Below are 27,749 nucleotides of genomic sequence, written 5' to 3' on the forward strand. Positions count from 1 at the left end.
CTCTTCATTTTGCTGTATTCCTGGCCCCTTTGGTGGCTCAGAAGGTAAAGGATCCGTCAGCAATGCGGGAAGACCTGGGTTCGATCCCCGGGTTGAGAAGATTCCCTGGAGAAGGAAATGGCAACCCACTCCAATATTCTTGCCTGGAGAATCCCCACGGACAGAAAAGCCTGGCGGGTTACAGTCCATGGGGTTGCAGAGTCGGGCATGACTGAGCATATAAGCACACCTGGCCCATTGGGAGATTTAGGACTAGTTGGAATGTTTGGAGAAATGGATGAGGAAACATCCATTTAAATGGTTAAGTTAATATTGTGTGTCTGGATTTGTGCTTAAATACTGAAATACTGAATCCCAGTTAGTCTTGGGCCATGTCAAAAGCAGCGACTGTAATCGCCATTTTTGCAAGAGACACTGAGTGGTTCAGTGCTTAGTCCCTGGTCACAGCAGTGGTCTAGGCTGAGATGAGATCTCCAAGTCAAAGGCACTTTTTGTGAACCAAGCTTAGCAATGCCAACTATCCTGGTCAAGTAGGGACTATGTCCGTGGCTCTAATCAACTGAGGAGACATTATTAGAAGATGTAAGTATCCCCTCACAACCCCAAGCTTTAAAAACAACAAAAAACAAAACACAAACTTTCTAGTAGGATGAGGAATGAATTTTAGAAATCAATGACCCAAATTTGCCTAGTGATGAAATTTAGAAAGGAAACAAATATTTTTTTCTCCTTTAGAGACTTATATTTCCATGGATCATATTACATGTTCACATCTTTGAAAATCAACTATTAAAAACAATCGTCAGTAGTCATCTCTAGTTACTGAATTTGGGGAGGATTTGGAACTTTACATCTGACAACTGTGCCCCTAGAAAAGCAGAACATCTTCATCCCTCTAGTTTCTCCATTTGGATGAGAAAAAGGAGCTTTAAGAACTTCACTACGATTTGCTGCTGCTGCTAAGTTGCTTCAGTCGTGTCCGACTCTGTGCGACCCCATAGATGGCAGCCCACTAGGCTCCATCGTCCCTGGGATTCTCCAGGCAAGAACACTGGAGTGGGTTGCCGTTTCCTTCTCCAATGCATGAAAGCGGAAAGTGAAAGTGAATTTGCTCAGTCATGCCCAACTCTTAGTGACCCAATGGACTGCAGCCTACCAGGCTCCTCCGTCCATGGGATTTTCCAGGCAAGAGTACTGGAGTGGGCTCCCATTGCCTTCTCCGACAATTTGCTCTCCCTGAAAAAGTAACTAATACAGTAACACAGTTATTGAATAAATGTCGACCTATTGACTATCCCAGCAGTTCTAAGTCTTGGGAGTCAAAGAAGTTGATTAGTCAGAGTTCCCTGGTGGTCTAGTAGTTAGGAGTTGGCACTTTCACTGCTGTTGTCCCAGCTTCAATCCCTGGTGGGGAACTAAAATCCTGCAAGCCATGTGGCCAAAAAAAAAAAAAAAAAAAAGTTGATTGATTAGCAAGAAGTTCTAGCAATCTACAAAAGAATCCAAGAGGTTAAATAATTTAGGCTATTTTCTGAGGCTTGTTGACTGAAAAATCAACAACTTGAATTCTACTATGTTTGGGCTATTGAGTTAGACATAAGAGTAGCATAAACAGAAGTAAAACATGCTTCCTTCTCTCAAGGAACTTGTTGAGATAAAGTGTAAACTTTGCATGTGTAGGGTGGAGTTGTTTTTTTTTTAAAGTATGTTTGCAAGATGCTGGGAATACAAAAAGTGAGTTCTTTACCTACTCAACATCCTTGCCTTCCTTTGTCAGAATTTCTTCCCAACAGAATTCTGATGTTCAGAAATCCCTCTCTCATTCACAGTTGATGTAGTACAGCATTCTCAGCTGCAGAGGTCTGGACTGGTCTAAGGGTAATATTACCCTCTTGCCAGAGATTAGATTAGGATCATGTATGTTCCCCAGTTCACTTCAGTGAGTTGCAAGAATAGGTTTGAAGGCTGCTTCCAGAAGAACTTTTCCAGGAGAACTTTGAGAATTGATTCACAATTTTTCTGGACATAGTTATTCTTGGATGTGAGGCTTGAAATTGCTACAGTTCTTTTAAAAATAGTAAATTAATTTTTGGCTGTGCTGGGTCTTTGTTGCTTTGTGAAGCTTTCTCTGGTTGTGTCAAGCAGGGGACTGCTCTCTAATTGAGGTGCACTGGCTTCTCTTTGCAGTGGCTTCTTTTGTTGTCAGAGCTCAAGCTCTAGAGCACAGGGTCAATAGTTGTGGTGAGCAGGCTTAGTTTCTCCACAGCACATGGAATCTTTCTGCATCAGGGATCAAACCCATGTCTCCTGCATTGGCAGGTGGATTCTTTACCACTGAGCCATCAGGGAAGCCCCCACTACAGTCCTTTTGATGGTAACTGGAACAGAAGTCTACATATAGGGGAAGTCAAAAGAATGGCAGAGAGAGAAATGGAACTGGAATCATGGGATTATGTCTACTTTTAAGTTTGTCTTACTTCTAGATCTCCAATTATCTGAGTTAATAAACTTCCTATAGTTAAAGACATTTTGAATTGGGGTTTCTATTATTTTCTATGAAAGCATCCTAGCTTACACAGGTAGCAGATCCTGATCTAGAGGGAAAAGTGGACAATCAAATGTCTGGGTAGAGTTATACTTGAGCAACAGAAAACCAGACTCCAGTGACTAAATGAAAAAGAGATTGTTATTATCATACAGTAAGAACTACAGAAGTAGACACTCCAAGCCTGGTGCAGCTATTTGAGAATGTCAGCAAGGAACTAGGCTCCTCATTTTCAGTTTATCATTAGTATGTGGCTTTATAGTTGTAAGACGGCTCTAAAGGGCCAAGGAAACATACCAAGTGAGTATGTTTCATTTGAAAACCTTTACCAGAAGCTCTACCCCTTAGGCATAGGCTTTTGAAGAGAAGATCAGAGATGGAGGCATGATCAATGATGTTGTGTCCCTATCACTTTTCCCCCTCCTGACCAGTAATCAAGTTTGATTATTCCAATTATCAGGAGAACCGTCAGTCTGAATAGCTGAATTAAATTTCAAGCATTGGCAACAATCATTGCTACATCTGCTATTTTCTATCATGATTGATTATGACAGATACTTAAAGAAAATGAGTTAAAATGCATTCTTGAGCATAAGTTGCAAAAATTGGCTGGAGCAATGGATGGACAATAGACTAGATGGGAGTAGTGGACAATGGCTAGATAGGAGTAGTTTCTGATACATGCAGATGGAGGAAAACAAAGAAGTAAAACGGACTTTGTGAAGGTAGGATATCTGTTGTTTTCATTTCTCATGACTCTCCCAAAGTGATCATCAGACTAAAGCCCCAAGAAGACTTAACAGAAAAGAGATATAGTTCACTACTGTGTAATTTTCCAGTTCAGTTTTTCCTTGATTTAGCCATATATAGCATTTAAAATTGACTGCATGCGTGAGTGCTAAGTCGCTTCAGTCGTGTCCAAGGTTCCCCTGTCCACGGGATTCTCCAGGCAAGAATACTGAAATGACTTGCCATTCTCTCCTCCAGGGGATCTTCCTGACCCAGGGATAGAACCCCCACCTCTTACATCTCCTGCATTGGCAGGTGGGTTTTTTATTTTTTTACCACTGGTGCCATCTGGGAAGCCCCTTAAAATTAACTACTTTCTTAAAATTCACCCTCAACTTCTAGGGCATTGTGAAAGTGAAAGTGAAAGTCGCTCAGTCATGTCTGACTCTTTGTGACCCCATGGACTGATGGAATTCTCCAGGCCAGTATACTGGAGTGGGTAGCTGTTCCCTTCTCTGCGGGTCTTCCCAACCCAGGGATCAGACCCAGGTCTCCTGCATTGCAGGCAGATTCTTTACCAGCTGAGCCACAAGGGAATCAAGAATACTGAAGTGAGTAGCCTATCCCTTCTCCAGTAGATCTTCCTGACCCAGGAGTCAAACAAGGGTCTCCTGCATTGCAGGAGGATTCTTAACTATCAGGGAATTATCCTAGTTTTCTTAGTAACATTGAAGACTCTTCTCTTCCTATTCTATTTTTATTGTATGTAAAATATCACACCTCCAGGCTTGGATTAGGGACAGAATGGACTCCTTCTGATGAAAACTCTTGAGGATAACTATATCATTTCCATTATAGATCATTAACATTCTTACTATTGTTCAAAACCAGTTAGAATTTTTTTGAACCATAGTTTACTTTTAGCTAGTGAAATATTAATATTTCCTACTTTGGAGGAAGAAGTAAGTATTATTAACAAAACAAAACTAAACAAAACAACAACTCAGTTCAGAGCTTCCAGATTGGTGAGATTCAGGGAAAGTAACATGATGGGAGAGCATGAGCCCTCTACATCCCTTCCTACGTACCTTGCCCTGTCCATCTCTTGCATTTGGCTGTTCCTGTGTTGTATCCTTTTACAGTAAACTGATAGTCTAATTACTTTCCTTGCTGTGTACAGATTACACAACAAAGTTCTGGAATAAGCTAGACAGTCCTTGAGAGGTTTGCTGAGTTCCAGTGATGTTCCTTTAGCAGATTACAAACAAGACTTAAATGTCATTGAAGAAGTGATTTGAATGATATTAGAGATCATCAGTTCCTGCCTGCCTGCCAAATTCTCTTCACCACCATCCAGACTTGGTGTATGCACTGGTGTGCGCATGTGGTCTCTTTGAACAATTTTGAACTCACCACACTTCATTTCAGTATATAACACAAAATATTGGTCTGGTAATCACTGTTAGCTCAAGTTTGCTACAAGCTGGAGCTGAGCTGTCAGTGGAATAGAATCTGGAAATCATCAAGAAAGGGGTTGTTGCACTGCTCAAAGACAAGCTAAAGAAGTTTCCAGAACTGATATTCAAATATGTGGAAGTGGGGAGTAGAAATTGAATGAAGGCAGCCAGAAGTTATGAACTTCCAGTTATAAGTACTATTTTACTGTACAACAAGCCAAATATAATTAACATTGCTGGATGTTATATATGAAAGCTGCTAACAGAGTAAATCCTAAGAGTTCTCATTGTAAGAAAAACACATTTCTTTTCTTTAATTTTGCACCTATATGAAGTAATGGATGTTCAACTGAACTTATGATCATCATTTCACAATAAAATTGATGTATGTAAATCAAATCATTATGCTGTACACCTTAAACTTATACAGTGCTGCATGTCAATTATATCTCAATAAAACTGGAAGAAACCAAACAACCAAAAAAAAAACAAAAACAAAACCGAAATATTCGGGAGAGACTCTGAGAAACAGAAGTAGACAGATTGCCTGGTGTATTTTTTAGTAAAGGATCACACAATTGTGTTTGCAATGCATACTTTGATTTGGAAAATTGGTGCCAGTTGGCAGTAGATCACTTAGATAGTAGTGGGAGAAGAAAAGGTGTGGGCAGAGAGGAGATTCACAACGCTAACATTTGTGAAAAATCTGCTTTTAAAAAGTGCAAAAATAAATAGATATGAAAGAATACTATGGTGACAGAACCTGAGGCAGGGATTAAGTGCTAATGTTTTATCTGTGAGGTGTAGTCTGAGGGCATTGACAGTGAGGGAGAGGGAAAGAGGAGGTTTGATTGGCAAGTAACGTGTGCTGGCTACTGCTTTGTGGGGAGCCTGGAAGAGACGCAACTTTGTAACAGTCTACACCACACTAGACAAACTACTGGAAGAAATTGTACTCAGGTTTGTGGAGGGAGAAAAGGAGGAAATTCTCCTCTCTTTCTCTCTTTTTTTTTGATGTTTTAAGATTTTAATGTTCTTTACCTTTCAACATAAACTTCTGACTGTGTCTAAACAATAGGGGAAAAGACTCTTCAGAAAAGATCTTCCAGAATTCACAGTATCTTATCCCTCTTCAAATACTATAAAAAGAACGTTCAAGTGAACAAAGGATAAGAGAGTTTAACAGAGAATTTTAGTTCAATGGCTTAACTAAAAAAGAGCCAACCAACCAACCTTCTTTTTCTGCTCTTGCAAAGGAAAACAAAAGTGAACCTGAGAACTTCTAAATCTTTTTTTAAAAGGGAGGAAGGGTGGAAGAGGAGAGGGCCACAACTGTTGCTAAGATAATACTATAACACAAGAAGTCAAGGATTCTATCAAATTCTAAAAATCTCTAAATGTATTACAGAGAACCACATTACTGAAAATATAAATGCATAGGGATATAAACTATTTGGTAGTAAAAAGACTTTGCTATATAAACATGTAGGATGTCACTTTAATCTCTTGATGAGAATAACAGTATAGAGAACAATCTCCAGTTTGCCCTTTAGTCTGGAATTCCTGAACACTCAGCATGCCGTTGGTGTTGCCCTGAACTAACAGCTTTGGAACCCAGAAGACCCCACTGCTGTCATTTTGTAAAGGATCAAGAATCACACTCCTAGAGGACACCATCCACCCCCCCCCCACCGCCCGCCACACACAGACACACACACACACACACACACACACACACACGCTTTGTGTTTGTGTGCCTTGAGATACAAATAACCGTAATTTGCATAATTAAGTCCACAATCAAGTCTGAATACTGAGATCTAGCTAGAAAAAGTAGCAGCAAAGGCAACCTAAGCTAGATTGTTAGAAAAGCAAGAGGAAGATTTCTAAAACACTTCACTTCAAGTGGGGAATCCCTGGTGACTCAGTGATAAAGAATCTGCCTGCAATGCAGGAGATATGGGTTTGATCCCTGGGTTGGCAAGATCCCCTGGAGAAGGAAATGGCAACCCAACCCACTCCAGTATTCTTGGTCTGGGAAATCCCTCAGACAGAGGAGCCTGGTGGGCTATGGTCCATGCAGTTGCAAAGAGTTGGACACGATTGAAGCAACTGATGACATGCATGCAGGTCCCACCAGCTGTGGATGTTTTGCTGTTGTTCCTTGAAAAAGAAGAATCTATATCTTCCTGACCCAGAGACAGAACATTTCTCTTCTCCATTGTCAGGCAGATTCTTTACCACTGAGCCACATGGGAAGCCATAATAAACATGTCCATTCAAGAAAAATGCCATGTTTGTTAAGGTTTTTTGGAGCAATTCCCAAGTTACTTAAAACTTTGTATGTTATTCAAGGACAGAGTGCATATTGGTTAGGATGTGTTCTTCACTGATATATCTCCAAAGAATTTTTCATGGAGGCTATCAACTTCTGAACATCTTCTATCCTGCCACCATTTTTCAAAGAAGCCATGATACCTCCCACCGACCCATGCCCCTTCAAGGAGATTATATTGAATTCAAGAGCTTTATCAAGAAATCTTTTATTCTAAAGCAGCATCTCCATTGGCATTGCCAAGGCAGAGTGAAATATTCGTCTTGCTTCTATTCTGGGTTTCACTAGATATACACAGAATCCTTCAGAATTATCAATAATATGATAAATCATTAGAGATTTGATGGAACTAAGCTTCATGGCTGCTTTGCCACTGTTATTCTTTTTTTTTTTTTTTTGGTGGGGGTGACTTCCTTGACCAGAGATCAAACCCGCACCCTTGTAGTGGAAACATGGTGTCTTAAACACTGGGTCACCAGGGAAGTCCTTTGCCACTGTTATTCTTTTTCTTATGCCACTGTTATTCTTGATCTACTCCAAGACCAAGCTGATGCTGTAGAAGCAAGGTAGGGAGCTGTTTTGTTGTTTCCGGCGTACACTTTGTATTCCACAATGGAAGGGCACTCTCTGAGGGCAAACCCCAGCAGGATATCTTGAAATATCACCACTGTGACCCCTACAGAGCCAGCATTCTTCTGGGCACCATCAAAAATTACACCAAACTTTTAAACATCAAACTGGTTTATATGGGAAATTTGAGTGAGTGAGTGAAATCGCACAGTCGTGTCAGACTCTTTGCGACCCCATGGACTGTAGCCTACCAGGCTCCTCTGTCCATGGGATTTTCCAGGCAATAGTACTGGAGTGGATTGCCATTTCCTTCTCCAGGGGATCTTCCTGACCCAGGGATCAAACCCGGGTCTCCCGCATTGTAGACAGATGCTTTACCGTCTGAGCCACCAGGGAAGCTTTGGGAAATTTGAGGACATGCCAAAAAGCAGCCACTGCTCCTTTGACATAGGAATAAAGTAAAATTCTGCTCTGGGCCTGGTCTCATTTGTGCAGTAATACATGCAGGAGGTGACCTGATTGAGGTTCCATGGTCTTGGATTCAGAATTTTCCTGTAACTTCTGAGTTTAGAATAGATGACATTCACAGTTCCCAAACTTCAAGGCTTCTGGGGCCTTAGCTGACCAAGCTCTTGTCATCAAATGGCTGGCACACCTTCCTTACTTTCAGGTCAATCAGGTTTAAGGGGATAGCATGGAACTGGCTCGGTTCCATGGTGGCTCAGAGGTTAAAGCGTCTGCCTCCAATGTGGGAGACCCCAGTTCGATCCCTGAGTTCGATCCCTGGGTCGGGAAGATCCCCTGGAGAAGGAAATGGCAACCCACTCCAGTATTCTTGCCTGGAGAATCCCATGGTCGGAGGAGCCTGGTAGGCTATAGTCCACGGGGTCGCAAAGAGTCGGACACAACTGAGTGACTTCACTCACTTATGGAACTGGCTCAACCAACTCTCCTCTTTGCACAAAAATCATTGTCTTGAATGGCTAACAATTTCTGCACAAGATTCTATATGCTATTAATAATCTTAGCTAAAGCTGATAGTCTGTAGCTCATTTTAAGAACATGAATGCCAGCTCCTTTGTGGCCTAATAATTCTTTCTATATCTCTAACAACACAGAGCTCAGTAGCTTGGTGGCCTGAGCTGAAATTGACCACCTACCTCCAGGTGTCTTCAGGTAGCAGCATGGGTGGAGTTGGCCAGAGAGGATCTATCAGTGGGCAGTGAGCATCTCTCTTCTATTTCCTTTTGGCCAGAGGTTTCCCTGCTGGGCAAGTGAGAATTGGACTATAAAGAAAGCTCAGCACCGAAAAATTGATGCTTTTAAACTTTGGTGTTGGAAAAGACTCTGGAGAGTCCCTTGGACTGCAAGGAGATCCAACCAGTCAATCCTAAAGGAAATCAGTCCTGAACATTCATTGGAAGGACTGATGCTGAAGCTGAAACTCCAATACTTTGGCCACCTGATGCGAAGATCCAACTCATTTGAAAAGACCCTGATGCTGGGAAAGATTGAAGGCAGGAGAAGGGGACAACAGAGGATGAGATGGTTAGATGGCATCCCCGATGTGATGGACATGAATTTGTGTAGACTTCAGGAGTTGGTGATGGACAGGAAAGCCTGGCATGCTGCAGTTCATGGGGCTGCAAAGAGTCGGACATGACTGAGCGACTGAACTGAGCTGAACTGAACTTCCCTGCTGGGAGTTAACTCCACTAGCATTTCAGACTGAATCATCCAGCGCTTCGGTGACTGTTAGGGAAGGCAGATCCACTGCCTGTGAGGTGTAGTATTTTATCAAAGTCTGAAAGTGAAAGAGAAAGCCAGAAACTCGGGGCACATTGATAGTTGCTCTGTATGTTCAGTGGCAGCCTTGAGATAGGGCCCGGCACTCTCCTAGAAAATGACTGATTTATGCCCAAAATGGCATCGCTGTGAAGGCCCAAGTGACACCGGTTGCAGTAGTGGCAGCTGAGGTGGAGCAGGAAGCTCTCACCCATACTTTGTGGCTCTCCTCCCTGAAATTGGGCTTCCCTGGTAGCTCAGAGGTTAAAGTGTCTGCTTGCAATGTGGGAGGCCCGGGTTCGATCCCTGGGTTGGGAAGATCCCCTGGAGAAGGAAATGGCAACCCACTCAAGTATTATTGCCTGGAGAATCCCATGGAAGGAGGAGCCTGGTAGGCTACAGTCCACGGTGGTCGCAAAGAGTCGGACATGACAGAGCGACTTCACTTTCACTTCCCTGAAATTAGCAATGCTGCCTGTACAAGAAAAGCTCCTTAATGCAACAACACGGATGGACTTGGAGAAATTATGCTTAGTGGAATAAGCCAGACAGAGAAAGACAAATACTGTGTGATATCACTAACACATGGAATCTAAAAAATACAACAAACTAGTGAACATAATAAAACAGAAGTAGACTCATACAGCACAAATTAGTGGTTAGGAGTGGGAAGAGAGAAACGGGGAGAGGCACGACTGGGGGAGTGGATTAAGAGGTACCACTACTATGTGTAAAATAAATAGGCTACTGGGATATATACTATACACACAGAGAATACAGCAAATATTTTATAATAACTATAGAGTATAACTAAAAATTAACTCACTATGTTATACACCTGCAACTTATATAATATTGTACATCAACTATGTCTCAATAAAAAAATTAATTTAAAATCTCTTCATTTGATGGGCTGCATATATTAGCAAGTGATCAGCTAATTAATTTAAGGAAAATCAATTTTTAAAAAAGTCACAAATGGGACTTCCCTGGTGATCAAGTGGCTAAGACTCTGCACTCCCAAGGCAGGGGGCCTGGGTTCAATACCTGGTCAGGGAACTAGATTCCCCAACTAAGAGTTTCACATGACTCAACTAAAGATCCTATGTGCAGCAACTAAGACCTGGTGCAGCCAAATAAACAACTAAAAATAAATATAAAAAATAAAATGAGAAAGTTGTGAAAAATCTCTCGGGATGGAAGGGAAGGCTGGGGAATGAGGTATGTAAACAGAAATCAGGCAGTTCTAGAATATTGAGAGCAGAAACCACCCAAGGTTCTACTGATGCTGCTGGAAAAATATTATAATTTTACCTTGTTTCCATTATTTTGTTCAAGGTACAAATTCCCAGGACAAAGTACATTGTTGGGCAAGCCTGGGTCGAATGCCTATACTTTTGGGTGATAAGGCATCTCAAATGACCAAGATTTCTATCTCATGAAGTCTATATACAACTGGGAGAGAATAAGTCTAAAAAGAAACCTGGGTACTATTAGAAAAGAAAAACTGACGCTGTATTATTTAACAAAATTCACCTTTATGGCTGTTCAGCATCAAAAACAATTTTATTCCCATATATATACCTTCAAAAATACTCCTGCCTAATAGAATGCAGCTATTCCTCATTAAGTAAAAAAAATTCTCACTCCTTCTTTAGGAGATAATTCATCTCATGACTTACTGCATCAAAATCTATGTCAAGGATGTCTAAGTGAAATAAATTTTTGCTCTAGCTCCAGCTCAGCTGTCTTAGATCAAGTCCCTAGAAGCAGAGCCCAACCCAGGGATTCTTGCGCCAGGGATTTGCTGGGGAATTGCTCTCACATAAAGGGAGTGAGGGCAGCAGGATAAGGCAGGGAATCAGTCAAGTCATGATGTGGTCTCAGTCTGATTCCACAGAGTTCTGGCTTCCCTGGTGGCTCAGAGATTAAAGCATCTGCCTGGAATGCTGGAGACCCGGGTTCAATCCCTGGGTAGGGAGGATTCCCCTAGAGAAGGAAATGGCAACCCACTCCAGTACTCTTGCCTGGAGAATCCCATGGAGGGAGGAGCCTGGTAGGCTACAGTTTATGGGGTTGCAAAGAGTCGGACACGACTGAGTGACTTCACTTCACTTCTGAAGTCCAAACTGTACACAGATTTGGTGCCAGTTTGAAACACAGGTATGAATAAATGATCTTGATTTAAAAGGTCACATGATCTTACCAAATAAAGGCTCTAACCCAGCTGGGGCCACCTCCACCTGGAACATATGTAGGTAAGGTCTGCTTTTAAGAGATTTCTAGAGGTCTCAAATTCCCTTTTACCCTCTTCCTTGGTAAGTCTGAACTCCCATTGACTTTAGAAGAAACACATAAACTTGCCAAATAAAAGTAGGTTGATCTCTTCCAGTTTAAAATGATCTAATTCAAGGTAGATAATTATTCAGTTCAAGATCTGACCTTTAAGGCTGTTTGCACTAAAAGCTCTTGACCTCCACCTTTCCAAGACTTTTTGAGGTCTGATTGCAGGTTTAGGTTTTCTGATAATGAAAGTGAAGGGCCTTGTCTGGTGTTTTGGCATCTACTCTCCCTATGGTTACCACTGAATAACCAAACCTAGTGTAACTGGTAGTCTGGTTTCTCCAGCACTCAGCTCAGTGGTTTTCCTTGACCACCTTGATCTCATTTGGGTTTCACTGGTATTGACAACCCTTTGAGATTCTGCTCTGTCTCCAACCAGTCCCCGGTTGAGTTGTCTAGCATATGGCTCCCGCTATGCAGTAACTGTCCCCTTTCATCATGGTGGCCCTATGGATAGCCCCTTAGCACTTAACTGGTGTTCCTCTCATGCCACATAGGAAGCAAAGGGAATTCTGAGGAGAGAACAAGAGAGAAGTCTCAGGTTCTCTCTGCCAAACGTGATATGCCTTCATTCTGCTGTGCTTTACTAGTTTATGTGGTCATAGAAACACTTAGCAGGGTTCCAGATAGAAGTCAGTCTTGTGTTTGGCTTCTTACTTAACCTATCTGAAATTTCTGCTCTCACTTGCCCTGCCCCAGGCTAGGGAGGTCTTGGAGGAACCTAGCTGGCACTTTCTACTGTTTCTGCCAAATCTGCCTCATTACTATCAAAATCAGTTATCCTCCTTTGGTCTGAGAAGCAGGTATTATATACTTTCCCTCCCTACTATATATACCCATTCTTCTTCTTAGGTAAACAAGGCAGCCCTTCCTTTCCAATGAAGCCTGTCTTTAATGGTAGCAAGACTTCAGCGTAAAAAGGAGCAAAGGGAGTAAGATACCCCAAAGGGGAAAATGGAGAATTCCCTGGTAGCCCAGTGGTTAGGACTCTGAGCTTCCAATGCATAAGCATGCAGGTTTAGTCCCTTGTCAGGAAACCAAGAGCCCGCCTGAATGCCTATGAAAAAAAAAAAAAAAAAAAACCACCAAAAAAACAATGGGAGGTGGGGGAGGTGGAGGGGGAAACTTTTGAAAAGCGTGAGGTTTTGGTGACCAAACCTTTATTCCTAATTACAGGTTCTTGGGTTATAGGCTTGAGTTTGGGGAAGCAGGGAGAAATAGCGGGGAGAGCTATAGAGAGGGAGGTTAGGAAATTCTTACTGGTTCTGGACAGTGAGGTTGAAAATAGAAAGCTCTGAGGTCATAGGGTAGCTAGTATATCATTTTACCCCAACCCTGTTGCTTGTCCATGTTGTTCAGTAAGCACACAGGGAAGCCCAACCCCACAAAATGTTTGCATTTTACATTTTCCAATGTGTACTTGCACATTCTACCACCTTGATTCAGATTAGCTCCCCATTCTAAATACAGACAAACGTATACATGTCTGGACTTTTAATTTTCCAGGTATCCTTTCACAAGTCAAATGACTGGAAGTACTGAGGTCTGGCGTGGGTAAATGATGTTAACCTGTGTATACAATGCCCCATTTTTAAAATCTAAGGATCAGAGGGCGTAATTTTATTCAACACACTGTGATTGCCCTAGTTTGATGGTTTAAGCAACATGCTTGTTAATGTATATACATTCACATGCATGAACAGATGTTGGTTTCTGCTCCTTAAACACATACAGTACTATGAAGCTTCTTGCTCCATTATCTTTACTGCTGTCATTATTGGTCTCTCCAAATATCTTTGTTAACCACTGCCTCTTCAGGAGCTACAATATACACCTCAGGAATTAAATATTTGATAAATTAGTAAAAAGATACAGGAATTTATGGTTTGCTTGAGCTTGTTATGCAGATTCCTGGCACCTCTGTGTAGAACAGGTGGTTCAGTAGAGCTCTGCTGCTGCTAAGTTGCTTCAGTTGTGTCCGACTCTGTGCGACCCCAGAAACAGCAGCCCACCAGGCTCCTCCATCCCTGGGATTCCCCAGACAAGAACACTGGAGTGAGTGGGTTGCCACTTCAGTAGAGCTCTAGTGTGATCCAAAAATTTTCATGTTTAACAAGCACTGTTGATTTCAATGGTGGTCCTAGAATAGTTTGAGAAACATTGCAAAATTGCTTCCTAAGGGTTCAGTGCCTCCGTTAACAAGTTAGGCTGGGACTTTCTTGGCAGTCCAGTGGTTAACACTCTGGGCTTCCACTGCAGGGGATGAATTCACATCCCTTGTTGGGAACTACAATCCTGGCTAGTGTGTGGCACAGCCAAAAAAAGTTTCACTTCAAATTTGCCAACAATGGGCAAACCTTGACAATTAAAATATAGCATTTAAGGCTACTTTAATTTACACTCAACACATCAAGACTGAATCTCCTTTTACGTGGAATAGTAATTCCCTTCAGAGTACCAACAATGTAAGGTATTTTACATTTTAAGACATTCATTGATAAATTAAGAGAAAAACTCCGATTTTCCTAAAAGATTCTGTGTATTCCAGTGGTTAGACTTAAGAGTAACTGCTGGTTCATTCAAAAAAATTTAAAGTACTGTGCACAGACTCATTGTGCAAACTATTAACATTTGAATAGCAGGTAAAAATTTTAAATTCCTTTTCTCACTTCTGAAAAAATTTTGGTGCAATCTGGTTTACAACATTGTTGTTGGCATATTGATAATTTACAAAATTAAGCTAAAACCACTTTTGGAAACTACATTTTAAAAGTTCAGTGCATCAGCCTATACAACTCGTTTAATGTTCCATTTTATTCAGTGCCTCTTCAAGCTTGAAAAATCTCTCAGAACTGCCAGCTCACGTTCAAACACTATTTATTAGTTAAGAATGGAAATGACAAAGGCCTCTCCCCCTAAGTTGTATCCCAGATTTACCCTCAAGATATCCTTCAACCTACTTTTTAGTAGGTTGTGTTCAGTCTGACTTTTCAAAGGCAAAAACAGGAACACTGTCACCAGTCTATTTATTTATATAATTTCTAAATGACAAGTGGAAACTGAAAGCCTGTATTCTCTCCAGATACTTTCCTCCAATAGGAACTACAATTTGACTAAAATATCATTACTGATAATCTTTCTCCAGAGGAAGGGTTCATTTCAACATGAATAGGTTACACTACCCTCAGCAACCCAAGCTTACTCATGCTTAAAATACAGAAGCGGAAAGCTAACCAACACCCAGGTGGCAACTCAGACTAATTTCATCTTTGAGGAAACCTCATCACAGGTAGCATTAAGTAATGTAATACCACTGTCGCTTAACACTCATCCCCCCCACCCAGCCTTGAACTAAGAGGGCCATCACTAAAATATTAAACACCTTCGAGTGTACTACTCACACTATTTCAGAAAATTCTGCTCACTTCAGCCTATCATGTTTTCTCGAAACTTAGAATTGCATCCATGAATTACTTCCCACATAACTGCTGCATTGTTCTCAGGCTTTCTAGACAAATTCGAAGTTAACCGGTAGTACTTGATTTATGAGCCAAGAACCAGGGGACAAAAAAAAATTCTCCCAACAAACCAGAGCTATTTTAAAGATAGAAACCTAAGAAATCTGCAAGCTGCAAGCATATCACAGGTAATATGAGAACAGGAAGACTTGTAAAATTGGTATGACTCAGCTCTATGCTCAACTCTTTAAAATTAAGAGCCCATCTACTGAAGTTTTAACTTACCACCCCCATGAAATCTGATTTATAAATGCTAGAAAAACACTTCACACAAAAAATACATAATTTAAGATTATTGTATTTCCTTACAAGAGGAACGTTTTAACAAACTTTACAGGTGTCAATCAACCTTTGTTCAAAATTGGGCACACATCAAATCTAGCATTACGGGAGTTTTATTTGGAAGTGAACTTTTAACTATTAATACAAATGCCAAGAGATACTACACAAAACATCCACAGGAATTTTTTTCATCTTTTTTTTTGAATTGTTCACAAACATTTCCTACATAATCCAACATACAACAGAGAAATGGTACATCTTTTTCTTTCAATTTGCATACAATGGAAAAACAAGTATATATATATATTTTACAAAGTTTAACTAATAGACACTACCAAGCTGACAGTTTAAGTCTATATGTGAGAAATTATCTAATAAAAAATAATCAGAATTTATTTAGTATCAGTCACTTCCATAACCAAGTATTATTCTGATTGATAAAACTTGTCATTAAGCTTCTGGTATAAACTTATACCACTATTCCATCGGTTGTGTTGCTCCCCACCTTGGTTCTTCAGAATCACGAACAGAAAATTGTTGCAAAGTAGGGGCAAGCATTTGCAAAAACAAACAAAAATCCCCAGCTTATTATAAGCATGAATGTGTGGTGGAATTTCCTCCCAAGCAATGGACTTCAAATCATTAAGAATCACCAGAACTGAGTATTGTCAAGATATTTTGCCTAAGTCCAAGAAGAGATGCCATTTATTTATATCCAACAGAGGGCTGAAAATTTAACTTAGTGTTCCGTTCGGGGGTAGGTTGGAGGGAATTCAGCCATTTGAAAAATGACCATCTTAAAAAAAATGACCACCAAAAATAGGTTCACTAAATTTATTTTAAAAATCATAAAACGTTTCTTACAAAAGAGCATTACATTCTGCACACTGCTCTGAATAGATGCCAGGGACATATGGACTACTGTTACTTTTCCTCCCTGTCCCACCACCCCAAATGTTACAGTGACCACAAAGCAAAGTGTTCACAATAATTACATGGGGGGACTTCTTTAAACCACCAACAATGAACAAAAATTAAAATTCACTCACTCTGCTGCTGTTTCAAAATTTCAATGTTAGTTTTTGCACACCCTCCCCCACCCCCACCCTGTTTGTAAGGAACTAAAACATTACATCTGGTGAACAGCAAAGATTTCACTACACCTCAAATGCAGAACACCTATGAAGCAGAGGAATGTTGGCTTTTTAAACAGAAGCAGATAAAAAAAAAAAGATGCAGGACTCCTTCAGTTCTTCACTAGTCTTAGAAAAACTTTCCAGAATACTGCTTCACACTATAAAAAAGAAAAAATATCTTGCATTAGAATCCTTCAACATCTGCATACTGCTTCACACTATAAAAGAAAAGAAAAAAAAGTACGAATTAGAATTTTTGTTCGTAACATCTTAATCAATCTTAACATTAAGACAATTTTAATGCTAAATTAAAATGATAAACATGTCCATTACACAATTAGAGATAAGAACTAAAACATTAGTAATTACAAATTAGAGCAATGTAAAATCCAAGAGAAAAGATTAATAGTAAATCAGACATTAGTAGAGCAGAATTGTTAATATATGGTAGAAAAGACAAAGAAATGCCAGTTAAGGTGTGAATTGCTGCATTTTACAGCACCAATCATTTGTCCTGTAGAGGCATGGCCTGTGCCATATGGCAGACTGTGATTTGTTGTCGATTCAGTTATCTAAAAACAACAAAATCACTAGTCTTCCACACAGAACTAGACCAACATCCACTGAATCTTCTACATTTTCTACAGGCTCTGTATAATTTGTAACAAGTGGTTTTGGCAGCAGTTTTCACCAGAAAAATGAGAAGTTTGCTTGGTTAAGGCTTCTTCCAGTAAGATTAGTATCGAATGTCTTCATGTTTTAGCAAGAAGGCAGAAGAAAATTAAAGCAAAGCTATTAGAATGTTTAGAAGTTAGGTCCCCAAAAGGTTGAGACACCATGGCTTCTAAAAGAAAAATTAGCTGAGAAAGAGAAGCTTTTTAAGGTTTTAGTATGTGTAGGCTAATAACATAAAGCTAAACAAACTGACCTGTTCTGCAGCAAATACTGTGCATTCTGTATCTGGTCCTGTGTTCCTGTAATGGTAATGATCCGATCTTCGGATCCTTCTAAAGGCTCATCAATTTTGATCGAAGCTCCTGACTCATGACGGATTTGTTTAATCCGCTGACCACCTTTGCCAATAATAGATCCAGCCAACTGCAAAGATTTTTAAAAGCAAGTGTTTATGATATACTTAAAAAAAAAGTATCCTGTATGTTCAGTGACCATCAAGAACATTCTCGTACAACTTATTGACTATACTTTGTTATTTAATTCCCTCCAACCAGTCAGTTTGAATTACAACCTATTTACATCACCCACTGACATTTCCTTTAATAAACGAACCAGGGGCTCTAACCCCTGATAATTGCTTTTAAAAGCACTGAACACTTTTTGACAAGGCTTAAACTGGAGAACACTTCACTGAAGTCCTTGAAACACAATTTTAATCCTAGAAGGGAATACTTTTGTTAAAACCTTCGTTAAGCCAGAAAACTCATAAAAATGACTCAGTAAATGTCTTTTATAGTATTAAAAATACTTACATCTTTGGGAATAGTTACTTGTGTAGTAATAATAGGTCCACCAAGATCACCATATGAGCCACGACCCCCTGCATAGGAATAATCTGATTTAAATAATGAGTATTAAGTTCATATACAAAGCATGAAATAATGTTTGATTTCAGAAAGAAGAAAACTTACCATATCCAGAGCCACCCTAAAAAAAGAACAGACAAAAACAGAAAATTACTTTGCCTTCCAAACTTTAGGAATTAAACACATTCCTAAAAACCCTCCAGTTATTATTAGTAACCAAAGCCCTCCCATATATTCCCTAGTAAGCCAATTTCAGAAAACAATCTTCAGGGGAAGAAACCATTCACGTACACAGCGTTCCAAAAAACAAAAATGTTATATGGGGGAAATAAAATATTTAATTGGTGAGTAAACAAGCACTTTAAGATTATTACTAACATAAACACCCGTGATACTCAACCTGTGGTTCATAAGCCATCTGCCACTCTGATGGGCTCCATGTATCTATTGCAGAATCCCAGGTTTCATCAGCACTGAAACCAACCTGTGTTAAAGAGAGAAAACTATTAACATGAACCTGCACAGTATTTGTCAGAGCCACCATTTTTATACATCAATTTCTACTTCTGTATGTAAATTTTCAGTAATCATGTATTTTGGGGGCAAACAAAGATGGAACAAGTCCTAACATCCCAGGAAACAAACAGAAACAATGATTTTAGTGACTAACAGAATCTATTTGTAAGACAAGTTCTTCAGTTAACACGTTCAATAAAATGTTAGCTATCTGACTTTTAAACTCTTTAGCTCTCATAAAATACATCAACGAAGTATCAAAGTTCTTACCATGCCATCGTAACGGTCTCCAGGTCTTCCTCTTCTGTCATAGGCCATTAGATCTCTGCAAGCATAATAATTGTAATCTCAGCTGGTCGCATATTTGAAATGAAAACCTACCCCCTTCTATCTGTTAAGTTGCTGCTTCTTGTATATCAATGTGTGGATTAAAGAAACTTACCCTCCTCTAGGTGGTGGTGGTGGTGGAAGAGGAAGATTCCGAGCTCTACTACCTCCCCGGCCACCTCGTCCGGGAGGGGGTGGAGGAGGTCCTCGACGAGGGCTCATATCATCATAATCTCTTCTGGAGGGAGGCATGGGACGCCCACCCCGACCAGGCGGCATTCTGTCAAAACCACCTCTTCCCCGCATGGGAAATCCCACAGGACGTCCACGGCGGTCATCAAACATCATTGTAAAACCACCATAATCATAGGTTTCATCATAAAAATTGGGATCATAAGGCTGAGCACGTCCTTTGATGGGAGACTGAAAGAAAAACACAGCAACTTTATAGACTGAGGGAAAAAACCTTAGTTCACAGTAACAATTTTAACAGAAATCTTCAAGCACTTTGCATTTCTCTTTTGAGATACTTGTGGTTAAGGATAGGGACAGGAACATATGCAAACATAATAAATAGAAAGAATTTTAAAAAATGCGTTTCTGGTGAGTTTGAAATAAAAAAATTGGGAGTTTTACTGCTCGTGAGGCAACAGTTTAATTTTACCCTTAGCGTTAACAGACTACAAATTCCTTTCAATTTCACAATGCGGATTATGAAGAAGTTACTACCCAGAGGAGATCACTATCTAGTACTGTAGAAGAACCATAAAAACTTCATTTGAATGATCAAAAGTTATTAAAAAACAACAAAAACCTCACCAACAGTCAAAAGACAACTGTACAGATTATCTCAAAGTATTTCTAAATTAAATTGATGGGAAAGCAGAGTGATAGAAAATTGTTAGGGAAAGTAATTTGTCTTTGCCTTCTGAAATTACTTTTGAATAAGATATCCGTTTTGTGAAATTAAATGTAAATAAAAGTGTTCTGAAGGTACCTCTGATATAAGATCAAGGATGATCTTTATGCACTCTACAACCCTATCAGGTTTTCCTCCGATAAGAACGACTCTGTCAGTAGATTGAGGACAACATTCCTGGAAAAGCTTGATTGTTGTCTGAGTGTTCTGCAATAGGTTTACAAAATAATCAGCATTAATCAATCAGAAAAAAATGAAATGCGCTAAAAAAAGAAAAGTTCTAGGCTTAGACAGATTTAATTTATATTTTAGTAAAATTTCCCCCCAATGTAAAAACCTTGTTAGTAAGGGTTGGGCTTTGCAATACACTTTTGGCAAATAACTTGTCTAGTATGGCCAAGCCATTCTGCTATATTTTAATTAGCAAACTACGTACTCTTAGGGGGAGGAAGCGCAAAAGAAGGAATGAGAAAAGCCTACCAAATCCTTATAAACAACTATTTTCCAATAATTCAGCAGAAGAAAGCACTAGCTTTACCTCTCGAAGTTCTTTGATTTTAGCACCTTTGACTCCAATAATTCCTCCTGCCAGACTCTGATGAATCAACAGTCTCAACTCGCAGTCAAAGTCGCTTCCTTTATAGTGTTGGTACTGTGGAGGGAGTTACAGAATTTCAGTTCCAAATCAAAGATTCCCCAATACACACTTATCTGCTATAAGCATACCAATATACTGTTGCAGTGAGCAACCTGAATTTATATTTCAATAACTTTACCAGTTATGTGCTATTATCCTCAATAGCCAGGCCCAAAAAGGACATTCTGCACCACCTTAAAAAACTATTTTATTTTCAGGTCCTGCAACACCATACCCACACTGCAGCCATTTAGCATGTCGCTGTTACCACAAAATTATTATTAACATTCAAATAACACCATAATAAAAATGACTGCAAAGCACTTTGCAAATGTATTTAATTCCCACTGCAGCATGGAGCAGGGTCAACAGTGAGTTGTAAGACCATTCATTTATCATCTTTTTAAGCCTTTTTCTATAGAGACGGGAAAAGTACACTATGTTGAAAATAAAATCGATCCTATGGGCCAGGCTCCATACTTCAGTGGGGTTCAATGGCACTATGACATACATTTAAGCATTCCACAGCATCAGATTCGAGCGGGAGCTGGCTGGTTGCAGTGGGTGATGGCAACTGCAGGCCCTGAAAGTAGAAAAATAAGAGTAATAGGTTAAGTGTCTAGTGTGATCAGGCTATTGTCGCATATATTGGTAAAGCTACTACAACATATTTCATGACTATCATTAAATAACAAGAAATTGCTTATCTACACTAACAATGAACATACAATGCTTTTCTCTGTACACCTAAGCAAACATTACACAGAATTTAACAATACTCAAACTAGATCAAACATACTCCTTTCCAACAGTCTCAGTCAGTAGTCTAACTCAAAACCTCTTCTAAAAATAAAGCCCATAATATACATGCTAAACTCCATGAACGTGCACGACCACAGGTAGTTCCTTCCTATCTACTCCAGAATGGCTAGACTAGTTTTAAACAAGTAATGTGGGATGTAAAACAATCCTGCACTTTAAGCAGCAGAGTGTAACACATTGCTGCTAAAAAACTATTATAACCAGTGTCTTTCCACCTCCCCCGTTTTGCCCCATTAAATATATTAAGCACCCCCCATTGCGAAATACATTTAAAAAATGAGCCTACCTCTTCCAAGGTAGGGATGATTTTCTTCAGAATTTCTCCAATCGTTTCAATATCAGCACTGATACTCAATATGCTGTCAAACATCACAAATACCAGATAATACAAAAAAAGGTGGAAAAGAAAAATGAGTTTTGTGGTCATCACCAGTAGTCAAACTTTTACAGAGATGAACATACAATTATTTAATAGTCCCCATTTAAAGTAAAGTAGCCTATTTATACATTGTTCACATGCATTTTGTTTTATGCCCAATACAAACATGGTAACAATATTAGGAGACTTGCAGAGAGACAGAGAGAATGGGCTCTTGGAAGGGCTCAGATTAAGTGGGCAATAAACTGACCAGAACTGAAGCAGAGTTGAATATTTATGTTCCCCGCCACCACTAAGTTAATTAAGGATACCCTCGCTGTTACATTGGAAAAACTGGCACACCTTCTTTCAGGCAAAGTAGGGGAATATGCAAGTGGTAAACATTGTATTTGGAGTAAGGTTATGGATACCAGTTAGAAATTAGATCACTAATGGGCTCTGCAAGAAAACAAATACAAATGCAAGACAAAAAGACAACACAAATGAGAAGTGAAGGAAAGTGAACCAGAGTTAGCATTTCATCAGAAAAAATTATGAACAGGCAATGTTGGGAAGCAAGGTGGGCCACAAAGACAGAGCGAGAGACTGTTTCGGTAACAATTTGATTTACAATGCAGCAAATATGCAACACTTGAAGCTGTGCTCCTTCCATTGAAATAAAATTAGTGGATCGTTTGGGTGGGCAACTCACGGTAAAAGTTCAGTGACAAAAAGACTTAATGGGGAAAATAAGACAGAAACTTGAAAAACAATACACCGTCTAAAGGGGATACTATTTAATTATATAAAAGGCAGGTAATAAAATACATTTCTCTCTTTCTAATCAGGCAGTGAGGCATAAACTGTTGGGACATACCGCTCGGGGCCACTGCTGTCTGGGACTGAAACACTGGCATTGTACTGCATTGGTCATTGGCGTTCGTGGATGTTGGCATTGGGCATGGGCATTCAATCAGAAGTTGTCAAGTATGGTACCCGTTTGGCAACGAGCACATTTTTGGGCATAGCCAACCAGGGTTTTCACATGGGCGTTCAGGGGCGGATGGGCCAACGTCATGGTGGGCAACGCAGGGGTAAGTCGATCCAGTACATGGGCAACGGAGATATATGGCCAAAAAAACAAGGAGAGGGAAAAGGGGGAAAAGCAATAAATTTTAATTTAATACAAACTATACTCATACTCTCAATTAATGAAACAAGCTTAAGTTGTTCTGAAGACTAACACAATAATGGACTTCTCTATATCTGACTGTGGCTTAACATTTAAGGACCTTTAATGATGGTACTTTAAAAAACAAACGATGTTTCAGTAGCAGGCTGGCTCATGAGGGTAGACACAAAACCTGTCATGACTTGAATTCTTGAGGAAATGGGGAAAATTATTAACCCAGATAATTATACAGAACATCTGGATTAAGAGGAAAGAGGTTTATAAAAGACAAAAATTCCCACACCACCAAAAATCCTAACTTAAATGACTAATTTGGTTTCTTGGAGGTTTAAAATGCATTCCTAGATCCTAACAGGCAAGTTTGTAAAATTTAAAATTTTAAGTTCAGTTTACAGTAATCAAGAGGAACATACAAAGATCTGCGACCAAGAGAGAAATGAAATACTATCAAATAAGTTTTCAACACAAAGTTCTTATTTGCCTCAACTTCAGCAAGGAAACATCAAGAGTGTGTAAAATGAGAAAAAAAATTAAGAAATTTGGTGTAGCCAAGTCCTATAAATATGCTCACTTCTGGTGATACCAACATTTAATGTGTCTAATCACAAGAGTCAACCCACTATAAAATATGAAGACACAAATTATCAGCATTGACAGACGGTCTCCCAGTTATAAAATTAAGTGCCTATTCTTTACCCATATCTAAATCATGCAACCTCAATTTCTTTGTGCTCCATGTGTAAACTGTTCAAGAACAGATGGGCAAATTGGGGGGAAAAAAGGGGAATAAAAATATGGAGTTTAATCAGCCACCTGCAACGGTTTTCAGTACTACTATACTTGATTCACACATGGGAAATGGTGCAATTAAAGGGTTTTATACTGTTATTTATAATTAAGATGTTATCTTGAAATGAATAATTTGGTGTAAAGTTATTAGAAAGTGAGGAGGTTTAATACAGACCCCCCCCAACTCAATCTGGGCTTTGTTAGGAATGGCAAATCTTTAGAATTATCTATGTATTCAATTATTATAAAAGGCTTGTATCTAGGCTATTAAATGATTTCTATGATGCAAATCTTTAAATTTCTAAAAACACATAAACTGAAGCTGCCTGTGTAGTAGTTTAAACTCTTTAATACTTACGTCTGTACGGAGAGCCTTAATATTCTTGCCTCCTTTTCCAATCACTGCCCCAGCATTCTGAAGAAGATAAAAAGATATCTAAGTGTGTCTTCTTAATCTTTTAGTCAAAAACAAACACCACAAGTCTAGTGTATCTAACCTCGTTTGGTTATAGCGATGGAAATCTATTTGTGGATATTAAAACCACAAGTTTTAAACGAAAACCAAGAGTCTATGTTACATGCTCTGGAGACTAAATACCTAAACAGAGCTTTGAAATATTCAGGATGCCAGAAATATACTGAGTGTAAATCTTAAGCACTGGCACCAAATTTACAATACCCTTTTGCAAGTCAATTAACTTAAATTCTATCAGATACTTTCACATTTTTAGCTATATTATCAGTTAAGTAAGCTGCCAATCAGGATGTTATCTAACGAACCCACAATGAAATAGAAAATACTATCTTTAAGGCATTAATGCTATAAGGACCATCCACACCCATCTCCTAATTAGGCTTGTAGTTCACTGTGTTAAGGGCTTTCATTTTAATCATTAGCAAAATAATTACCATGGCCTAAAAAGTCTAAGTCTGTTTAGAAAGAGCCAATTATTTTACATTCTGTAGCCTTCTGAAGGCTTCCCAGAAGCTCATTTTCTTAATTTCTACTTTGAGTAAGAACCCATTTCAAGAATAAATTCTATACCTTGCTCTGAAGCAGAATGCGTAATTCAACCATCTCATCAGTGTTTCTAGATCTTTTAAAAGCTTGTTCCTCTTCCATATCTTCAGCAGGGCGTTTACCTAAAAATTAACAGTTTAGGTTTCAGAGAGCACCAGCATCTTCAAGAAAGGGTACCTTTAATCACATTTTAGTTTCAACCTATAGATTTAACATTTAAGTCCATTCCCTTTGAACGGATTAGTTGTTAAAGCTTATTAAAAAAAAAGGCAATCTTCAACTTTTATATCAAAGTACACTCCCTTAATTTTCTAAACACGAGATTTATTGTGACAGCACATCAAAGGATTAGAAATTTCTAAATGCAAGAAAAAAAACTTGTATTTACTGGCTTTCTTTTAATTGGTTTCCTCACCTACGCAAATGACAGTTACTTCTAGTTCAAAAAAGTAACAAGGATCTCAGGGGAAAAAATGATGAAATTAACAAAACAAGAAGAAATTGTTAAAATGTTTTCTCACCAAATTCGCCATTGGTTTCGGTGTTGGGAAAGGTTTCCTCTGGCTGTTCAGTTTCCATTTTCTTGTATTCAAGGGACACACCAATCTGTTAAAAAATAGAGAGGCTAGTACACTTGGTTTCTTGGAAAGCAAGCTGTGCAGGGTACTAAATATTAAAGACAAGGGAAAGAAATGACTATTTCCAGAACGTACCAGTTATTAAATATATCCTTCCAGAGCAGAACTGAAGTGTTCTGGGCGGGACCAACTGACACCCTAGTGCTGTAGTAGCCTACGAAAACCAACACAAATCAGTTTTGCTTTCTTGGTTATTACCGAATACTAATGACTACAGATTTTAACACAAAAGAGCCATTTCTAAAACTTGTTTTAGGATCTTAAATTTCCAAAGGGCCGCCCTAAAACACAATCCAAAAGACCTATCTGATTTTTCTGTAAAAGCAAAAACACAGTAATTTTGCACCAAGTTCCACCATAATGTTTTATATAAATACACAGAAACCAGACGCATAAGGCATTTAAGCCTCCGAGTAATGAGTCTCGAGTAATGCTCCTGAACGTATACATTTATAAAGAGACACAGAAATTATTTTTACATCTGGATTCTAAACTTCTGGGTTTCTTCCCACCGGTGACTTGAAAACTCTACCTGAAATATAAAGGCAAATTCAAGCCATACCCAACCGTCTGGCCAATCTACTGGAGCGATAAACAGGCAAACCTGAAACAGGAGTACACCCAAACTGCCTGTACTACTCGACTAACAGAACCCTTGAACACCAATAACATCACTAGCGGGATGTTTCAAATTACGTTAAAAGCGGTATAACCTGACACTTTCTTTCAGCACCACCAGACTGGTGATAGGACTGTGAACAGCCTTTTAGCTCCCCTCTCCTGACTGGCAGAAGGCGACATGCGGCTCCCGTTATGAAAGAAATGCTCACAGTCATGGCAGTATTTATGCCTTCCACTCTTCACAGTAACTGAAACGCCAACCCAGCCCCAAACTCAAAATACTGAGGTGCTACGGAAGATTTAGATGAAGGGGTTTGACGACAAATAGCAGGCTGTTTATAACGATAAACCCAATATCCTCCAAGTGCTTTAGTCGCCAGACCCCAAAAATTGCTAAGTATATGCGCGACCGGCCAAGGGCAAACATGCCCTCCTCCCCTCAACGCCCGAAACCGGGATCGGCAAGCGCCAAGCAACAGGAGTTGAGAAAGCTCCCGAGGCGAGAGCACCAGCGCCGCACCTCTCCTCAGCCCGATCCGACAGGAAATGGCGGCCCGCGTAATGGCGACTACGTGCTACTAGGCGGAGCCGAGCGCGGACCCCCTCCCCCACCCACCACGCGGTCCCGAGACCTCGTCCCCCGCACCCTCCCCCCACCGCGGGAGACAAAGCAACGAAGGCAGCCCCGACCCTTCCCGCCCGCCCGTTCCAGACCCAGGCCCGGAGCGCCCAAGTGCGGCGGGCCCCACACAAAGAGAGCGGCGGCGTTCTCTACCGCCCTCCGGCTCCCTCTCCTTCCCACACAAGGCCTAGTTCCCAACATAACAAAACTCATCCCACCGGCACAAGCCTAGCGACTCTCCGAAGCCTCTAGTACCACAACGCGGACTGCAGATATACGCTCAGGGAAATGGCGGAGGTGGGGGGAGGGGAAACCCAGCAACGCTCCCTCCCAGAACCCGCCAACCACCACCAAGCCCCCAAACGCCTTCCCTCAAGTGGAGAAAGTACTCTCCGGCCCTCACCCCCACGCGCCGTTCGCCCAGCCCCATCCCTCACCCGGCAAGGGTACCGTCCCTATGCCGCCTCGCCTCCTCAGCCGGTCACAGCTAGACAGAGAACAAGCGTAGGCCCCCACTGCCCTCCCCCGCCTCCACGCACTCTCCTACCCCGCCGCCGGGCCCGATTGGCTCCACCGGCTACAGCGGTGGCGCGAGAGCGAAGCGATTGGCCCAAGGCCGCATCAATCAAGGCGCCGGAGGAGGCGACAACCCCGCCCCCCGCCGGCGCCTCCCTTCAGGCTGTAAGGCCGCTAAGGGCCTGAGAAAAATCAGACTTCGAAAAAGTCAACGCAGCCTTTAGGGAGGCCAAAGCCCTGCCCAAACCCGCAATGCCCAAGCCCCAATAACTCTAATTACCTATAGGCCGCAAATAAGCGGGAAGTAGGCAAGACGTCGAGGTCGGTGCAGCAGAGAAACAGAGGATAATGGCGTCTGCAGTGCTTTCGCCTGAAGCGCCCTCCTCCTTTCTCGTTCGCGCACTCACTGGCTGGGGGGAGGGGTAAGGCTCTCGCGAGAACTAAAGGCTGTCCCGTTCTCGCGCACAGGGAAGGGCGGGTGTAGGGGGCGCTTTTTGGGCCTGAAGGAGTCTTCATGGGTGGGAGGAGGG

At 40.5% G+C, this 27,749-nt stretch overlaps 1 protein-coding gene and 1 pseudogene across 8 annotated transcripts; both read right to left on the reverse strand.

Annotated features, from left to right (window-relative positions):
• Nucleotides 1–7,117: 7,117 nt before the first annotated feature.
• On the reverse strand, nt 7,118–8,351 carry LOC138080775 (phosphoserine aminotransferase-like; annotated as a pseudogene).
• Nucleotides 8,352–15,631: 7,280 nt separating this feature from the next.
• Nucleotides 15,632–27,611, reverse strand: HNRNPK (heterogeneous nuclear ribonucleoprotein K). Of its 8 annotated transcripts, none has more exons than XM_068973556.1 (17): nt 27,500–27,610; nt 25,536–25,614; nt 25,344–25,428; nt 24,847–24,944; nt 24,160–24,216; nt 22,698–22,741; nt 21,749–21,821; nt 21,152–21,223; nt 20,542–20,655; nt 20,082–20,210; nt 19,200–19,507; nt 19,028–19,082; nt 18,642–18,725; nt 18,347–18,362; nt 18,188–18,255; nt 17,629–17,798; nt 15,632–16,918 (listed from the first exon to the last, which is right to left on the reverse strand). In XM_068973556.1, the coding sequence occupies exons 3-17, from the start codon at nt 25,399–25,401 to the stop codon at nt 16,885–16,887; spliced, it is 1,380 nt and encodes a 459-aa protein (XP_068829657.1). In that variant the 5' UTR covers nt 25,402–25,428; nt 25,536–25,614; nt 27,500–27,610; the 3' UTR covers nt 15,632–16,884. The 8 variants fall into 8 exon arrangements, with proteins under 8 accessions (XP_068829657.1, XP_068829656.1, XP_068829652.1 ...); XM_068973555.1 differs by having other exon boundaries at nt 15,632–16,858; nt 18,188–18,270; XM_068973551.1 differs by having other exon boundaries at nt 18,188–18,270.
• Between the last annotated feature and the right edge of the window lie 138 nt (nt 27,612–27,749).

This window comes from Capricornis sumatraensis, chromosome 6 (assembly GCF_032405125.1).
Source record: "Capricornis sumatraensis isolate serow.1 chromosome 6, serow.2, whole genome shotgun sequence".
NCBI classification, from domain to species: Eukaryota; Metazoa; Chordata; class Mammalia; order Artiodactyla; family Bovidae; genus Capricornis; species Capricornis sumatraensis.